Source organism: Sapajus apella, unplaced genomic scaffold (genome assembly GCF_009761245.1).
Source record: "Sapajus apella isolate SASKATOON/1434 unplaced genomic scaffold, GSC_monkey_1.0 scaffold7, whole genome shotgun sequence".
Taxonomy (NCBI): Eukaryota; Metazoa; Chordata; class Mammalia; order Primates; family Cebidae; genus Sapajus; species Sapajus apella.
In genome coordinates, this window is record NW_022436947.1 from 23,192,527 (window position 1) to 23,211,705 (window position 19,179).

At 38.0% G+C, this 19,179-nt stretch overlaps 1 protein-coding gene across 7 annotated transcripts in view; it reads left to right on the top strand.

Moving 5' to 3' along the window:
• CTTNBP2 (cortactin binding protein 2) overlaps positions 1 to 19,179 on the top strand; it is a 168,982-nt gene that overhangs the window by 15,212 nt on the left and 134,591 nt on the right. For all 7 annotated transcript variants that reach the window (XR_004268312.1, XR_004268313.1, XM_032276193.1 and 4 more), the window contains exon 2: positions 6,023 to 6,130. Coding sequence is in view for 4 of the 7 variants with exons in the window: in XM_032276192.1 (XP_032132083.1) it covers positions 6,023 to 6,130 (108 nt within the window). In the remaining 3 variants the exon portion in view is untranslated. The remainder of the gene's footprint in view (positions 1 to 6,022; positions 6,131 to 19,179) is intronic.

Here is a 19,179-nt window from a genome sequence, read left to right on the forward strand (position 1 = left end):
AGGGTGGTAGTTGGGTCTAATTATTAGAGGCTGTCACCCCTGACTGAGCCACTTTTCTGCCATTCTTTTCAGCTTTCTCTTAGTTAAAATTAATTACACTCAGTACCAGGTTTCCTTCCTGACAGTTTCCTTGTCAGTATTACCTCCTTTCAGTACACTGAGTTTCTTGTCTTGCATGAAAGACCCCAGACAGTGTGGTTGATTTGAGCTGAGGTACATGGCCTTGGAGAGCTGACACCAAGTAGACCCCATCTTCTCGGTACTATATGTTGTTTTAAAGGCGAACATCAAACTGCTTCCCTAGTTTAGGCTAATTAAATATTTTTGAAACACTGAATGATCTCGTACAGTTACTTAGTTGCCTCTAGAGTGGGCTGAAACATTGTATCTTAGTAAGATGGTTGTACCTGAGACATCCTTTGCACATTTCCGTTTTCATACTGTGTGCAGTAGACATTTTATACCAAAGGTGTGTATGGTGGGGTGGGGGCAGGGGTAACACATTGGATAAAATCAGGTGAAGAAGTAATATTGTTACTGTCCTGACACATCTAGTAGGGGTGAGAAAATAGAGTTAATAGATTTAATAAGTTTAATATGAGGAAATGCACAAGGCTGGACATGATTAACTGCCAAGTGGAGATTTTAAGACTGGAGAGAACAAGAGATTTCTGGAGTCTGGAAAGGCATTCAAAGGTGAGATTTGAGCTGTGTGCTAAAGAAAGCTAGGACTCAGATGAATCAGAGGAGAATGGAGGATTAGGAAGAGCATCATCAGAGGTATGCAACCTCATCACAAAAATTATTTCCTCCTTGTAGAGAGAGAAATCAAGAAGATAATCTCGAGGTAAGAAGTAGCTTCAGAGATTTGAAAATAGTTTGAGATCTTGAGAAGCCTGTACTTTTCTTTATGAAAACCCTTATAATTAGCAAAATTCTTAATATAGTCCATGTTCTTATGTACCCAGAGAGGTGGATTTAATTTTTTGCATGTCAGTGATACAGGCTTCGCATTGTGATCGGGAACTTACAAGATGATTTCATTGCTTCTCCTTCTTTATAGCCCATTTTCATTCCCAAAGCATAAATCTTGCTTACATAGAAATTTCTAAATGCATTGTTAATTATTAGCATGTACTATTAAACTAGGAGGAAAATACATTTCTGTAACTTCTGAGCAAAGAGGCAAAACAGTTTTCCTCAAGTACCTCACAAAGGCTTTTAGGCTCAGGAAATGACCTAAATAAATTTCCTCAGTCCAGTAATCCAGTTACCCTGATGTTACATGAAATCAGGACATTTAGGGGCTGGAGGAGATTTAAGAGATCACTTGGTCTAGCATCCTTATTTTACTGATGGAAACTCTGAGATTCATCAGATGAAATGATTTGCCCTATTTTGCTGATTGTTCCCTAGCCACATCTCTCATCACCCAGCCTTCCAGTCTGCTTGCTTTCTCCTGTGTAAAACTTACTGATGGAAAATAGGCACAACCTGCTGGAGTTTAAACTGGAAGAGAGGCTCCTGGTCTTGGTGGGAAGAGCCAGAGAATGTGCCTGAGTTTGTGTTTGCTCACAACATATCCCCCAGCAACCTTGATAGGACGGATGTGTTTGAGGAAGGATCTGAGGGGCATCTGTGGCTCATTATGTCTCCTGAAGGCATTTTGATAACTGATCAATGTGCTGCCTCCACTAATTCTTAAAGGATATGGGCAAGACTATTCTATTAATATTTAGCTGTGTCTATTGAATTCCCCACATAAACCTAGTATTTTAGATTTGGGGAACTGGGGGAGGGGAAAATTTGGTATTGGCCTGTGTTCAGTTCTGGAAATTTAAGATGACTTGATTCAGCCAGGGTCTATTTTATTTGTTCTGCCTCTTTCTTTCTCTCTCAGCCTGAATGAGAAAAAATCTTGAAGAATGCCCCCACCCCATGATTGCCCCATGTAATTCAGAGCTGTTCAAAACTACTGTGTTGAACAGTTGAGTTTGGGATTATTTCTCCTCATTTATACATAATATATATCATATATTTATATATATGATATATAACTACATAATTTAATTTTAAAATAAACTATAATTTATAATATACAATAGATTAACATACAGTAAATTAATATATACGACTTATATCCCAAACAAGACATACTTTGTATTTGATGACCAGATTCTGGATTAGTTGAAGCTGCCGTGCCAGATTTTTAAAACTAGATGTTAAGCAATTTTTCTGGAATACTTTTCCTGGCAAATGTAACAGGCAGAAGTGTGGCCTATGAAGTTGAAATCTAGCAGGTCTGGTTTTATTTTGTTTTATTTTGTTTTTAGTTTCTTTTCATCACTAAAAATTAAGAGCTGGATTTTTCTTTTTTTAATGGGGAAAAGCAACTTCAATAGTGAATCTTAGTCTGTGAACGTGTCTGCTGTGGTTTTTTTGGAGGGTTTTGAGGATTTGGGGGTCATGTTTTCATGAATGCCTTGATAGGGACTTTAATTTTTTGTGTGAATGGCATTTTGATCTGTTCTGTCTTATATCCAATTTGAAAATTAGTTTATCAAGGCAGTCTTTTATAAACATTATATGATTAAAAACAATTCCTTTGGCTCCTAAACCAAGAAACTCTAATGATTTTTTTCTACATCTAAGTACTTTTGTACCATATGCACCTAAGATTAATGCCACTTCTTATATACATACATATATGTATATATAGTTTTTTTTTGTAGAAGTTTTGCTTCTTGGCTTATTTTTCTAAAAATACCAAAGTGCTTAGTATTTATTTATGAAATACTTGGAGTCTTAAGATCTTCAGCATATTTTCATGCTTTTTTTTAAACCCTGTTTTGCCAGAATAGAATGGAAATGAAAGGTGTTGAAAATTTGAAATTATTATAATATTTATACCATGAAAGGCCAGAAATTAGTAGTTTTAGTGGAGAAATAGGGGTGGAGACATAGAAGATAGACAAGCAGTGTATGTTTCAAACCGTACATCATACATTGTGATGGGAGACAGATTTATTTTTTAACATTCTGTGTGACATAATCTATGGTTTGGCAAGGACCTTTGTACCACTATTTTTTATTTTAATGAATTTCCCTCTTTATTGATGGTAATGCATAGAAAAACAGAAGTTTGGGCTGTAGGTCACATGTGTTGCTGCTGCTGATGGAAGCAGGGCAGCTCTCCTGATTCTAATATGAATCAGGATCTTGGCAATGTCTTTCATAATTTATTAGTTTTTAAAATGGAGCACTTTGCTTATAAAGCTTTGGAGAAACAGGATGATAAAATATACAATTAATTAAAATCTTTACAGCAACGAGCAGCATCATTAATAAAACATTACCCTCTAAAGCACACAAGAATTGCAGCTTACTCTCCCATCTCAGTGGGAAAAACCAGGATAAAAGAGCCTGTCTTTCATCATAGTCAATAAACTGAGTTTATTGGACTTGGGCTGGTAGATCTTCAAAGAAATAGGCTCCTGGCCAATACCCCACTCCTCTCTACATGAAACATCTGGGTTAATAATAACAATCGCCTGCCTTCATTTGCCACTTACTTCATTGATATGTTCTTGTTTAATCCTCAGAAGAATGCAGGGTAGATGTTAGGATTTCCATTATACAGATGAGAAAACAGAGAATGACATAAGTTATAGAAATGTTCCTCAGAGTGTAATCTTTGGACCAATAGCATCACCAAGAGCTTTTTAGAAGGGCAGATTCACAGCTGCGCCTCAGACTCACTGAATTACAATTTCCAGGGGTGGAGCCCTGCAGCCTGTTTTTTCACAAGATCTTCAGGTGATTCTTATGCATGCCACAGTTTGAGAACAATTGGTTTATAAGACTTTAGGGACACTACTGTGTAGTGGGAGCAGAAATTGAGACCTGGTATATTGGATTTTACTATTCATAGGGAGCATCTCTAAGAAGTCTTTGTAGCAGGCATCCCTGGAACTATACATGATTTATGCTTGCTGTAGGTTTTCCTTTTCTCTTTATCCTTAGTCTTTGCCTTCTCAAATAACTTCTCTGTCTAGTATATATGCAAAAAGAAATAATTTTAAGAGAGAGTCGTTTTAAAAATCTTTCCTGAGAGAACACCCTAGCTCTGGTCTCTTTCCCCTTTGTACCATCATATCTCTTTCTAGAAGCTTCTTTTGAAACTTAAATGTGACCATTCTGGTCATGCCTGTTTGAAAGCCTTTGAAGTAATTTATTGTCTTTGCTATGTATACTTTTGTGTCTTCACAGAAATAGTCTGTGTTCATGTTGGCTGATTGATAGAATGATAACTTTTTAATCTAATCTCAAAGAGCTTCTTCTAGAATGTTGATGCCATGCTGGTAAAGTGTGAAGATAAGTCATGGCATTTGGTCATATATCCTGGTTTTACTATTTACTGGTTGCACAATCTGGATACCTTAGCTGACTTTTCTGAGTTTCAATTTTAAAAATGGAGATGACAGTATGGTGTAAATTAGAGTTGATTCTTTGAGAATACTTTGGAAGTCATTGGGTGCTAGGCAAGTGTGAAGTAATGTTCTGGCACATTTTGGCAATGGCTTCTGAGGGCAAGTGTACAGAGAGATTTGGGAAGGAATGTTGCGTTCCCCTTCACTATGATGGTGACTGGCCTTGTCAAATGAGTTTGTCTACAGTAGGGAGGAACAGAGTATGCCTGGTGGAAGGAGCACAGGCTTTGGACTCACCCAGGCTGACTGTGAACTCACCAATGATGATCTCTTAGCTTTATCTCTAAAACGCATGCCAGAGGACCTACTTGTAAAAGCTGCTATGAGAAAGGAGATTGGAGCAGAAGACAAAAGAATCAAGAGTCAGTGGTATATCAATGGGATTTAAAGCCTTGAGAGGTTGGCTGCAGTCGCTCAGCGAAGAAATGTGCAAGAGAAGACAAGGGCTGGGAGAACCTTGTGTGAGAAATTATAACCACTTCCCCTCCCCAGCCACCGTACCTAGGACCCTGGTGCTGACTTCATGTTGTAGCTGGGTCCCTGGAAGGCTCACTTACTCCAGCCTCAGCTTCCTCCCAGGCCTGCCAAGAAGCTATAGAGGCATTCATAAGAAGACACTTTGATAACCAAATAGCAGAGATTCCAAACTCACCTGACTATGGCAGCCCAGATGACCACATATGGATGGCAGTCCTGGCTTCTTAAAAGTGTGTGTGCCTGTACTGTGTGTGTGTATTTGTGTGTGTGTGTGTGTGTGTGTGTGTGTGTGTGTGTGTGTGTGTGTATGTGTATGTGTTGGTGGGGGAGGGTTGGCAACATGAGGAATGTGTTCCTTCTTGAGGGGCAGCTACTTCCTGGCTCTGTGGATTATTACCCTGAGGAAATGTGAATCTGGGGCTACCTAGTCATCTGACATTTGAAGACAAGCCAGGGATCTGGATTTTTTGGTGACATCTTCAGATTTTTTAAATGTTGTCTAAAAAAAAAAAAAACAGCAACGACAGCAAACCCACTTTGTGGCCCAAGTAACACACATCTGTGGGCCAGATTTGGCTACCAGCTGGTGGCCTCTGCTGCAGAGTATATAAACATGACCTATTATTATTGGATGTTCTGGAATTTGTAATAACCTCCCGGGAGCCTTTATGTTGGGGGCCTTCTAGGAATACATCCATGCTTTCTTTGCTACCCTTGAAACTCCCCCACTCCCCTAAGATATACCAGAGCTATTTTGCTCCAGACTCCAGGGACTTTAAGTTTGTGCTGTGTAAATTTGGAGAGATTTTGAATCTGGGTGTGCAGGCGGACTGGGGAACTATAGCTCTTTGGAGGGAAGAGTGGAGAGATTGGCATTATCATTTTTACCTTTCCTCCTAGAAGGTCAAGGCATAGATTGTCTACTGCAGATAGTACCCCTTTCCTCTTGGATCTGCTGAGCCACTGGAATAAAAATGATCCAATGCATACCCTTAGAATGTGTGTGTCTTCCTTAGGAAAAGATTTTTCATTGGCTTATTTTTTGTGTGTTACAGAAAAAAGAGTTTGATGTGGATACTCTCAGTAAATCCGAGCTGCGGATGCTCCTCAGCGTGATGGAAGGGGAGCTGGAGGCCAGAGACCTCGTCATCGAGGCCCTGCGGGTAAGAACAACACAGGACCAGCTCTCCGTGCTGGGTCATTTGCTTTTTTCAAAGAGCCATTGGCAAACACTCTTTCTCTTAGTGTTTGAATTAAATAGATTTAAAATGTTACATCAGGTCAAAATGTGTTCTTCACCCCAAACTCTAACCCATATTATAAGCCCAAACAAACACTGAAGTCAGATGGTGGTTGAGATGCTGGAAGTAAACTGTTCAATACGGGAAACTTGAGAAGTCAGCTATACTCGTTCAAAAATCCTTTCCTGTTTCACATGTTTAATTGATTAGAAACGTGTTTTCAGAAAATTGGTAATTTGGGATCCTACATGTGTGTGATGGCAGTTAGGAAAAGTTGAGATTTATAAAAAATATTGCTGGTAGTGGATGTTTTTTCCCTGTAAAAATTATAATCATTTTTTAGAAACTATTAGTTAAAAAGTTAATGTTTGTATATCCCTACTTTCAAATAGTGTTAATTTTTCTGATCTTCCAGTAATTTTGAAATATTTCTGTAATAGCTTACAAAGAATATGTGACTTAAGTGTCTCGATGAAATTTTCTTTTTGAAAAAACAATAGCAATTAGACTTTCTTGGTGCAGTTTTCCAATGGAATATTCTGGATCTTGCATTTGTTTTGGTGTGTAGATCAAACATAATTTGGTGCTTGTTTTTTTTTTTCCCCCCCCCCTCTTTTCTATTTAATCCTTTGTATATGATTAGTTATTTTTTGGCTCTTGGTCATTTGGCCAAAAGGATATATTTATTAAGCATGGGTTTTTCTTATTTCATCAGGGAATTATTTCCTCAAACCTTGTCTTAGGAAGTTTATTTTAATGTACATATGAAAATCTGTGGAATGTTAACAAAGTGTTGCCTGTGACAGGAGTTTATATGGTAGAGGAGGGAGGTGGTAGTGCTTGATGGTCACATAATAATGGAGAAAGTGGATATGGGGAGAACCCGGTTGTATGAGAAGAACAGATAATTCCTGAAGTCATGTCTTCAATGTATTTCATAAACCAGAAGTTGGCATAGTAGATGTGATGATTAGCCCTCAATTTGATTGCAGGAACAAATTGCCACAGAAAAGTGGGAGTATAGTTACACTGTCGGTGAGCCAATATTGAGTTGAAGGTGTTGTATTTTGAATGAAATTGAAGTTCTGCTAAGTAGACATTTGCAGTTTGGTTGTGTTCCTCCTGTTTCACATTTAGAACATCTGTATTGCTTGCAAATGTATATTTTTCTGAATAAACTTTTTGGGAGACATGCTGAGGCAGCATATAACTAACATATGTGACCGTTAGCCCAAGGACAGAACAAGGGCACAGTCAGCTGCTGAGGCCAGTAGTGTAACCTCTTGTGGCCAGACTGAAGGGCTCCAGCTGTGCCTTAGGTATTTTTTTTGTCCTTCTATGTTAAGCTGTGAAAGACATCAGAACTACGAAACTCCCCCCTGCTCACATCAATGTTTGAACATTTAGTGAAGTCTGTGTTTTTATGTATCACCTTAGCAACAACATGTATTTCGCTTTTTAACTTAATTGCAGTACTTTGAAATGTAAGAGTAGAGGTAAAGGCTTGCTAATAATCAGCACTTGCCAAATGAACATTTTTTCATAGAGTCAAGAATGTTAGAATTACAAGGAGCCTTAGATCATATTGTAGGTCAGCCTTTTGCATCCCTATCAGATGTAGTGTCTCCTTTTCATAAAATATTTTATTACCTTTTTACTATCCTGCAATGAAATTTATGGACAATTCCATGTATTAGTAGGTTCTGTTAAAAATTACAAAACCAATACAAAGATAACAGGAAAATGTTTAAAATATGATGTACTCAGTATATAAATGCTCAGACATGACTGTACTGTCAGATGTGATAAAACACGTGGCTGTTTGAACCTATTCATGGTATTGAAATGAATACAATAGTTGCAAAAGAATCCTGATCCCATCCTGCTAATGTTGTTTACTTTGAGTCAGCAGATTTGTGGAGAGTGAATTGATTTTTCTGAAATGGTGAATGACTCTTACTAGAGTTCCAAACAAGTATGCATGTGCACAGGAGTTGAATCTCTAGAAAATTCAGTTTGTTAAAACTTTAAAATGACTTGTTTAATAAGTAAAAAAGAGTTACTCTCTAGACTGGTCATACAAGGGTTCCAATGAAAGGAATGAACAGAGAGACATTTGAAAGTGATAGGGAACATGGCACAGTTCCTGGATGTGTGGCAAGGAACCACATCTTTGCCCTGCCTCCCTAAGTGCCAATCACTATGAAAACCAAAAATGCTCTTGTCTGTTTCTAAAACAGATCCTAAGGTACTGCTCCTGTGGAGAACCATTGGCCAAGACCAGTCTCCTTTGTTTATAGAAAAAAAATCAAACAAACAAAAAAGCCTGGAGACTTCTGACTTATCTAAGGTCACAGATATGGCATGCATAAGAGCTTCCAGTTCATTTTCTTTTTCTTTCTTTCTTTTTTTTTTTCTTTCTCTGTTGCCAAGACCGGAGTACAGTGGTATGATCTTGGCTCACTGCAATGTCCGCCTCCCGGCTTCAGGTGATTCTTCTGCCTCAGCCTACTAAGTAGCTGGGATTACAGGTGCACACCACCACACCCAGCTAATTTTTGTATTTTTAGTAGAGACGAGGTTTTACCATGTTGGCCAGGCTGATCTTGAACTCTTGACATTGTGATCCACCCACCTTGGCCTCCCGAAATGCTGATAATACAGGCGTGAGCCACCACACCTTGCCGCTTCCAGTTCATTTTCACACAGCCTCCCGTATGGAACTCGGTGTATATGGAGATTCTTAAAGCTTCTTGGTTTAAAATTGACAATTGTGATTTCTTTATTTAGATGATTATGTTTTTTACAGTAGGTAATATCATTTTCACATACATGTGGTAGCCATCATAGACTCACTGTGGTGATTTACTGATTGAGTGTTCCCTGGGACATTCATTGCTCCAAGTGTGTCATCTGTTTGCGTTTTCCTATAGTGGTAAAATGTAACTGAGCGACTAATGCCCCAGAAAGAAATTGGGAAGGAGAGAGGTTTTGAAACTGTCATTTTAATTTTGTTTTACATTATGAGATCAATTTATTCCTAAATCAAGAATCAAAATCTCCTCAATGGATAATCAGTGTGCTGCTATTCAACTGGGAAGGAAGTGCATCTTGTGTTTTTTCAGCCAAAATTAATATTCCACTAAAATAGTAAATAGTTTTGAACTTTATAAATTATAAAGATATGTAATTTGTACACTGAACTTTATTAAATTTAGAAATGATTTTGTTGTGAGACCTTCAAATTCTTTAGAATATTAGAATCTTTAAACATATATTTCAGATGAAGCTATTTTACTTTTTAAATCATGCTGTATTGATGCTTTGATTTCAAGTTATTAGAAATTGCAATCATTGGATTAATGGCAATGGACTTTTCAAAACAATCCAGGAATATAGTTTGGGATGGGGAGGATGTTAAGAGATTGCAATTTATATCGTGGTACCTTTGCTATTTTCATATATTTAAGGTATAGATACTTCCCAGTATAGAAAGTCCATGATAATATGGAAGACATTAATTTCTATTTATTTATTTATTTATTTATTTTTGAGACGGAGTCTTGCTCTGTCACCCAGGCTGGAGTGCAGTGGCACGGTCTTGGCTCACTGCAACCTCCACCTCCCAGTTTCAAGTGATTCTCCTGCCTCAGCCTCCGAAGTAGCTGGCATTATAGGCATGTACCACCACACCCGGCTAATTTTTATATTTTTGGTAGGGTTGGAGTTTCACCAAGTTGGCCAGGCTGGTCTTGAACTCCTGACCTCAGGTGATCCCCTTGCCTCAGCCTCCCAAAGTGCTGGGATTACAGGCGTGAGTCATAGTGCCTGGCCATTTAATTTTAAAAAGAGCAATATTGAAAAAATCTGAATTGCATAAAGCTGCTTAACTGAAATATATTTTAATTGATTCCCATGCGAAGTATTTAGCTTTTCAACAATTCCTCCATATTCACATAGAGTAGGAGTAAATCTTTGAATAAATATATATATTCGAATAAAGTCCAGAGAAAAATACTTTGTAGTTTAATAAGGAATGTGCCCAAAGAGAAGTAGCTGCATTTTCTGAACACCAGAATAGGCACAGAAGCTTTTGAATTAAATTTCATTGGCTATTCAAAATCTGAGTATACAATTTATACAGAAATTAGTGATTCAAGGTTAATTGTTTACTTTTTGGAGTCTTCTAGCTTTTTTTTTTTTTTTTTTTTTTCTCTCTTGCTACTGGTATTCTTACAGGTATCTTAGTCAAAGAGAGACACAGTCAAGATGATGAAGATGCAGTAATTACAAAATTTTAAAAGTCAAAATTACATGATTAAACCTACATTTTACAGGGCCCAGCCTGCTATCATTAGCATGAGTTTACATAAATATTATATCATTTAAACAATGAATTTATTTGGCAGTTATCTTCGGATTTCTTCTGTGTCTTTTTCCTTTAGATTGGGTAAATGAGATTGACCATATTAAATCCATGGCAATTCTTCCTCCTAACCTTCATATATAGAGTATATAATCTAGACTTTCAAATATTACTTGCATTGAAATTTTTTTAAATTTAGCCAGTTTAACATTTCTTCAGATAGAATGCACTTATAACCCCAGTAACATAGGGGATTATCAGTTCTAGAATTGCTTTGTGCAAGTGGGTGTAACAAAGAGACTCAACATGCAACAGATTAAATAAGTTCATTTCCCTTACGTAACAATCTGGAGGTGAGTAATCCCAGCTGGAGAGGCAGCTCCATGCCAAGCGGTCATTCAACAACCCAGGTTATTTTTGTTTTACTGCTACTCTTAGGGAGTTAGCTTCATCAGCATACTTGAAACAATATCAATGCCTGCTCCGCATCCCAATACATGGTAAGGGGGAAAGAAGGGAAATGAAGGGCAAGCACTTCCTCTAAGCCTGGGCTTTCTTCTGCAGAGTGCACACAGGTGTATCCGTGAGACCTTTCATAGACATGCAACTTTTCCTAGTTGCATAGGAGCCTGGAAAATGGCCCTGGCTGGCTGGCTGGCTACACTGCAGTACTATGGAAGAAGGAAGGACTTTGGAGAACATTAGCAACCTGCTGAAGTCCAAGAGGGAGGGGTCCTATCTTATTTCAATATTATTTTTCAAAATATCCTGGGCTAAGATATAGGAAGATAGAAACTTCCCTCCTTCCTTCCTCAATAAGTATTTGGTGAGTACCTACTATGTAGCAGGCATAAAAATAAAGTTTGAAGTGCATATAAGTGAAGATATGTTATGCCAAAATTGTATGTATTTAGAAAATTCTATTTCTTGACTGTTTGTATTTAAAATTGTTCTGTGTAGTGTCATTTAGGCCTAAGTTTTACTTTTCTCAGCCTGTGATTCAGTATGTTGAGTTTACCTAGAATGATCTTCCTTTTCAAAAGCTTGACCTGTTCATTGGGTTCAAAATTCAAAAAAAAAATTTAAACTTTTTCAGTAATTTTGCTTTACAGCAGGTTTTCTCAACCTGAGCACTGTTGATATTTGGGACTAGTTATTTTTTGCTGTTTGGGGGGAGCCGTCCTGTACCTGGTAGGATATTTAGCAGCATCCTTGGTCTCTACCCACTAGATGCTAGTAGCAACTCTTCAGTTGTGACAAGAAGGTCTTTCCAGCGGGGAATCCAATTGCTGCCCGTTGGGAAATGCTGCTTTAAGAAGGTAATACTGGTCAAGGAAGAACTATTCTTAAAACTGTTTTTGCTGAAATTGGCCAGGTTTGATGGCTCACGCCTATAATCCCAACACTTTGGGAGGTTGAGGTGGGCAGATCACTTGAGGACAGGAGTTTGAGACCAGCCTGGCCAATGTGGTGAAACTCCATCTCTACTAAAAATACCAAAATTAGCCAGGCATGGTGGCAGGCTGCAAATTTGGGAAGAAGTCCCTCTGTTTATGGCTATTAATGCAAATAGTCCACCTGAGGCGACAGCTGGTTGACCCCCATCCTCTCTATAGAGCTGAGCCCACCGCAACAGTGAGCTTTTGCCTTGGGACAGGCAGATTTACTTTGCCAGTGATTATATGATGTATCTCAGGCTGGATGCTGTGGCTCACGCCTGCAATCCCAGCACTTTGAGAGGCTGAGGCAGGCAGATCACTTGAGGTCTGGAGTTTGAAACAGTCTGGCCAACATAGTGAAACCCCTCTGTACTGAAAGTATAAAAATTAGGTATGGTGGCACACACCTGTAATCCCAGCTACTTGAGAGGCCGAGGCAGCAAAATTGCCTGAACTTGGGAGGCAGAGATTGCAGTGAGCCAAGATCAAGCCATTGTACTCTAGCCTGGGTGACAGAGCAAGACACTTTTTTTTTTAAGACTCTGTATTAAAAAAAAAATTCTATTTTTGCTAAAATAAATGTAAAAACTCTATTCATATACATTGCATTATGATAAAGTGATTTTTCTTGCAAGGGATACTTCCCTCCAAGCTAAAATAATCTGAAAATGCCCATTTTAACAAATTTAACAAATTTCAGGACCGTTTCAAAATATATTACATATTTTACTATTTAAAATTGAATTACAGTTTCTTATGCAGAAATTAAATGCCTTATTTTCCAAACTAAAAAGCCTTTATAGTTGTATGGCTCAGTGCTAGAATGTTGACATAGAACAATGGCAATCACTTTAAGTAGAATAATGGTTCCACTCTAGTTTTAAAAACAGCTACAGATTATGCTACAGAGTATTGTGAATGTTTTCCTCATATGACACATCTGCTAAATCCTGATAAAAGAATAACAATCTTTTTTTTTTATTGGTTTCAGCTAAGTAAAACATGCAGTCTCTTGTATTTCAAAATTCTCCTGTGAATGCAGGCATTTGATTGACCAAAACATACCCTTTTTGTGCTGTTCATTATAATTAATGAATGAATTTGCTGAGCAGAGCTAAATTTATGAAAACATAAATTAATTTTAGTTTCCTTTCCTGTCTGTTGAGATAACGCTTTTGTGCCATGCTAGAGAAAGGAAGAAGGGTGTTGACCAGATTTTGTGTTGTTTCTGCAAGCAAATCAGTTTGCAGAAAGAACAAGTAGCTGGTGATTTTTAAATAGCATTGTATTTGTTCCAGTAGGACAAACACTGAAATGAGAAACTTTGATTCTTATGGTAAATTTTTTCTCTGATGAACATTTCCCATTAATAACAAACAAAAAATAGACGAATACCATGCAAAACATTGCTTTTGCATATATTAGAAAATGAAGGTGATGAGGTCATGAAAGCAAAATGTTTATGATCACCATTTCTGGACCGTTTAATAAGCAACTGAAGTAACTGTGTAGCATTTGCCTGCTGATTATTATTAATAAGTTATCAAGATATCTGTAAGGAGAACAAATTAAAGATGAAGCTTTCCCCAGCTCAATCCCACATACCATTTGATCTGTTCTGGCACAGGATACAATCAAGGTTACAAATAAGATGAAACCGGGAATATATTTTTGTACACTTTGAAGATGATCACAATTGTGGGGACTGTCAGTCCAATTAACAGTTCTTTTTTAGAATTCCACGTGTTCTGAAAATACAAGGTGTTCCTCTGAGGCATTCTGATTACATTTTAGCCACCTCATCCTGACACTTGGTGGCTACGCTACAAGTCATGGGTTTTTGCAGAAATTTCTTTTGCCACATTTATGATTAATTACATGTTTTGATTATAAGAGGAAACAGGGGTCTAAAGCAGTGTGCCAATATTCTGCAGTGTGCAGCTAATTCTTTATTAAATAAATTTTTAAATTTTGTGTGGCATAATTTTCAACTTTGCATAAATAATTGTTTGCAACCACCTCCATTCACAACCATTTAAAAGTAAACCAAAAGTGAAAAAGAAAAAGGAAGAGGGTGGTTTTTATCATTTTAAACTAAAACAATTTCTTTTCTATAACTACCTCCATCTGTCCCATGATGGTGGGCAGTAACCAAACCAAAATCAAGAAAGGGGTAATTCCATTTGGCGCATGCTTTGCAGGAATCCTAAGGTTAACTGCTGTTTACAGCAAGCTAGAATTTGAGCAGGGGATGGAGATGGAATGGGGCTTAATGTTGTTAGGTTTTGGTTATATGTCAGGCATTTCATAGACATTATTTCTTATCTTTATAAAATTTTTTGAGATCAGTGGTAGTACCCCCACTTTAGGAACAGAGAAAGTAAAGCTAATAGGATATATGCCATTTTCTGTCTGACTCCTGACCTTAGCTCTCACCATGTCTCTGCCCCAAAGGCAGCATTAATGAAACTAAGCATTTTCCTAGAGCTGAAAATTGTCATTTATGGATTCTTTATTTTACTTTAATTGCAACGAAGTCTGAGATCATTTCTACACACCTGTAATCAATTGTAAATTTCAAAAGCTGCACAGAAGTTGAAGCTAGAAAGAAATTGTTAATCTATGTTCAATCATTCATTTGCTGTTCCTTTGCAATTGAGCACAGGTAATTATAAACAGAAGTAAATCCTTGAAGACTTCTAAGATCCTATTGAATGGCAAGTATGATAATGTAGAAGAACATCATTGATTTTTAATGTGTCCTCCTTATTATCATACCAAAAGCTTGTAGTTTTCTGTAATTAGGATATAATTCTGCGCCCTCTGGATGAGAGAGAACATGTTGGTGCATGTGAGAATGCTGCATGACCTGAGTTTTGGGACATGATGGAGATTTCTGAAATGTACAATGACACAATTACTAAGGAACTGCTCTTTCCATCCTGAGCATCTTTGCATATTTCAGTCATTAAGTCCGTCTCTTATAGTTGCATTTTGTTGTTAAATTTGTAAATCTATTTTAGTTTATCATATTTGATCTTTTTTTTTTTTTTTGATTTTGTATCTCCAAAACATCAGCAGGTAGTAAATTGAGTCCTTAAATAGAAATTTGGTTTGGTTTCCATGAAAGGCTATTGTATAGATTTCCTTAATGTTATATAATTCTTTGATTTTTTTTTTCTAATCAATAAAAGTTAAAGTGAATTTGCAAAGGTAGATTATGTAAGCCAGGGTCATGATAGAGGCACTAAGAGGAAGAGTTCAGTATTTTACATAATTGATATATTAAAATGTGGATGTGCCATTGGCCTTGTTAGAAAGTTCAGGTTTCCTTTCACGAAGGCTGAATCAACAGAATCCAGTTTTAGATTTTTTAAGACAAACTTTTAAGGAATCCCTACAAGTATTTAGAGTTGATTTTTTTTTTTTTTTTTTTTTTGAGATGGAGTTTTTCTCTTGTCGCCCACGCTGGAGTGCAGTGGAGTGATCTCAGCTTACTGTAACCTCCACCTCCTGGGTTCAGGCAATTCTCCTGTCTCAGCCTCCCAAGTAGCTGGGATTACAGGTGCCCACCGCCACACCTGGCTAATTTTTCGTATTTTTAGTAGAGATAGGGTTTCACCATATTGGGCAAGCTGGTCTTGAACTCCTGACATCAGGTGATCCACCCATCTCGGATTACAGGCATGAGCCACCTCGCCCAGTGGAGTTGATGATTTTCTATTGATGAGTCTCTTTCCATGAGTGCCTGGGAATACATTTTTCATAAGAAGTCTCAAAAGTGTATTGGGCTTCCTTCTTGACAAAATAGAGACTCCACTAGTGTAACTGAGAAGCAACCTTTCATCCTGTCTGCCTGGCTACACAGAGGTTCCATATGTTTCTGTGCCTGTCTGGGAATAGTAACAAGTTGTAAGTTTGGTTTGGTGGACTGTAGGTAGGACAACTAATGGAAGAGCTTTAGAAACTCTTAATAGATATTGAGAATATGTTAAACTCTTAATGAGTTTAGATTTCAGACAGTTGACAGTTGAGATTCACTGTAGGCTCTGAGGTAGGAAACAGATGTGATAAAAACAGTGTTTAAGGGAGATTATGTTAACCACTTTTGGAAATAGATTGACAGTAAAAGGGAAAGAGAATCTGAGGAAGCAATTACAGTTGATGTTAATTAAAGTATGGTTCTATGAACCTCTGAATTTCTGGGTAATGGCTCTAAATGTGGGTAATTTGTTGTGTGTGTAATGTGGGTGGGTATTAACAGGACTCGAATAGGTGGAGGAGATTGGGAATAAAATTATCTCCTCCAGCATGAGTGCATTATTTTCCTTTATTTCCTCTCTTCCTTTTCTTTCTCTATTTTATTTTCTTTTTGTCTTAAATAGAGACAGGGTCTTGCTAGGCATGCTATTTAGTATTTCATGTGGATTATGTCATTTAACCTTCATGAGTACCCCTGGAATTAGGTACTGTTGTTATCTCACTTTGAGGCTCATGGTTAAAGAAAGTGTTCTGTGTCACACAGCTAAGTGCCAAGCCTACGTTTGAAGCCAGGTCTTTCTAACTCCAAATGCATCTCCTTAACTATTCTTCTATATAATCTCCTGGAAGAGAGCTAGGTAATAGCTACTGATGATAATGCAGGGCTGGCTTGTGTATGTGTTTAGTAAGGCCCAGACAAAAGAGTTCTAATGAAGATGAATTATGGATGGCTTCTGGGAAGAGGTGGCATTCCTGCAGTCTTTTGAATAATAAGTACCTTAATGAATACAGCAGGGAGAAGTGTATTCTGATCAGAAAGAGCCAGAGCACAGGATCTGTGTGTGCTCTTGGCAGAGTGAGGAGGTAATGAATGAAGGCACAGGGGTGTGGACTGGTGGAGTAGGAGTTAGGATGGGCTCTATCCAGGAGGTTTTGAATGCCAAGCTGAAGCATTCATGTGCTTAACCTGATAGGCAGGGAAGAGTCCCTGATTATCAAAAAGGAAAATAGAATAATCTGAGCTTTTTGTTCTCCAAGTGTGGTTTCCAGACCAGCAGGATCAGCTTCATCTCATTAAAAATGGAAATTCTTAGAGCCCTTACCCTAGATCAACTAACTCAGAAACTCTGGGGATAAAGCAAAGTGTTCCATTCAGTGTTTCTGCAAGTCCTCTGGGTGATTCTGATGCATGCTGAAGTTTGAGAACCGCTGATCTGGACAGTCACTCATAAAGCTGATTTATTTGTGTAACATCAGGGTGCATGGTGAAATCGCTGATGCTGATTCGGTGTTAGGGCTGGAAAGGCTTTCTGCTCAGTAAGCACGATGGCCAGCAAATTGGTCTAGCGTTTTTCTTTTTCTCATCTGCTGGGTGCGATAAAGAGAGGCAGTGGCTCTTCTCAGGACAGCTTTTTCATAAGCCATCAGCAAGTGCCTCAAAGGCACTCAGCCTGGATACTTTCTTAAGGAAGCCTGTGGAAGTAGCACTAAAGGAGCTTTCTTGAATTGTTGCATTAAAAATAAAACATGAATTATTAAGACAATAAGAACTGTATGCAATAGACTGAATAAAATATAATTATGTTATTTACTTATGCTCTTGAGGTGGAGCAAATGATTAAAGTCCTAAGTTTCCTGAATAAACTAAAAGGGAAAATAAAATAGGAGCAGGTTGAATTACATATGATTTGTTGTTGTTAATAAGGTAGAAAAAAGCTGTAGCAATTACTTCCTCAGGGAAGGCAAATGTTTCCTGATACTGGGCTCTAAAATTTCTTCTCTGCCTCTTCAAATTGGAGGTATTGTGTAATATAGTCATGTTTTCAACAATATCAACATAAAACTGTAATGGCTGGGTATAAATGGGTGCTTTTGCATAAAATTCATTGACATAAGTGAGAGGCAGGATGCTTGGGCAGAGTAACTGAGGTGGAAGTGATGGGGTGGGGTGGTGAGGCGTGGACAAGACAGTTGGATTTAGAGAGGGATGGGCACCACAGCAGGGTGGTCTGCTGTGAACTGGATCTTCAGCAGATCATCTCAAGAAGCAGATGGGCTGTGTGACCTTCAGACCATTTGCCAGTTTGATCTCATAACATTTGCTAATGTTCCTTGTTTAATCATGTATATACGTGTTTTCCAGGCTGAACAAATATTCAAATATGGGTAGGCAGGCCAGCCACAGTGGCTCACGCCTGTAATCTCAGCACATTGGGAGACTGAGGTGGGTGGATCATGATGTCAAGAGATTGAGACCGTCTTGGCCAACATGGTGAAACCCCATCTCTACTAAAATACAAAAATTAGCTGGGCGTGGTGATGCACACCTGTAGTCCCAGCTATTCAGGAGGCTGAGGCAGGAGAATCGCTTGATCCCGGGAGGCGTAGATTGCAGTGAGCCAAGATTGCGCTACTGCACTCCAGCCTGGTGACAGAGTGAGACTCTGTCTCAAAAAAAAAATATATATATATATACATACACACACACACACACACACACACACACACACACGCCCACGCACACACACACGCACATACTGGGCTTTCATATATATATATGTTTACATATATAAATACATATATGGTTAGAAAAGCAGTATCTATAAAAATTTGAACATTGAACAAAAGCATGGAAAACAGTTTTATCAATGCTTCCACAATAAAATGAGAGTTGATGTCAAATAATTTTAGCTTATAACACTCTTTCTCAGAATGTGTGGTGACTAACACAAATTATGTTACGAATTTATGAACATACTTTAAAAGTACTGGTAGTTGACAGTAAACAATATTTTTCTATGGTACTGAAATAATTTGGATAATTATTTTTTCTAATCAACTTATTTCAGTTTAGAACACTCCTTTTTTTTTTTTTTTTTTTTAAGAGTCTTGCACTGTCGCCCTGATTGGAGTGCAGCGGCGCGATCTCAGTTCACTACAACATCTGCCTCCTGGTTCCAGCGATTCCCCTGCCTGTCTCCCAAGTAGCTGGGTGCTTTTGCATAAAATGCATTGACATAAGTGAGAGGCAGAATGTGTGCCCCTCCACGCTCCGCTAATTTTTGTATTTTTAGTAGAGACAGGGTTTCACCATGTTGGCTAGGCTGGTCTTGAACTCCTGGCTTCAAGTGATCTGCCCGCCTCAACCTTCTAAAGTGCTGGGATAACAGGCATGAACTACCATG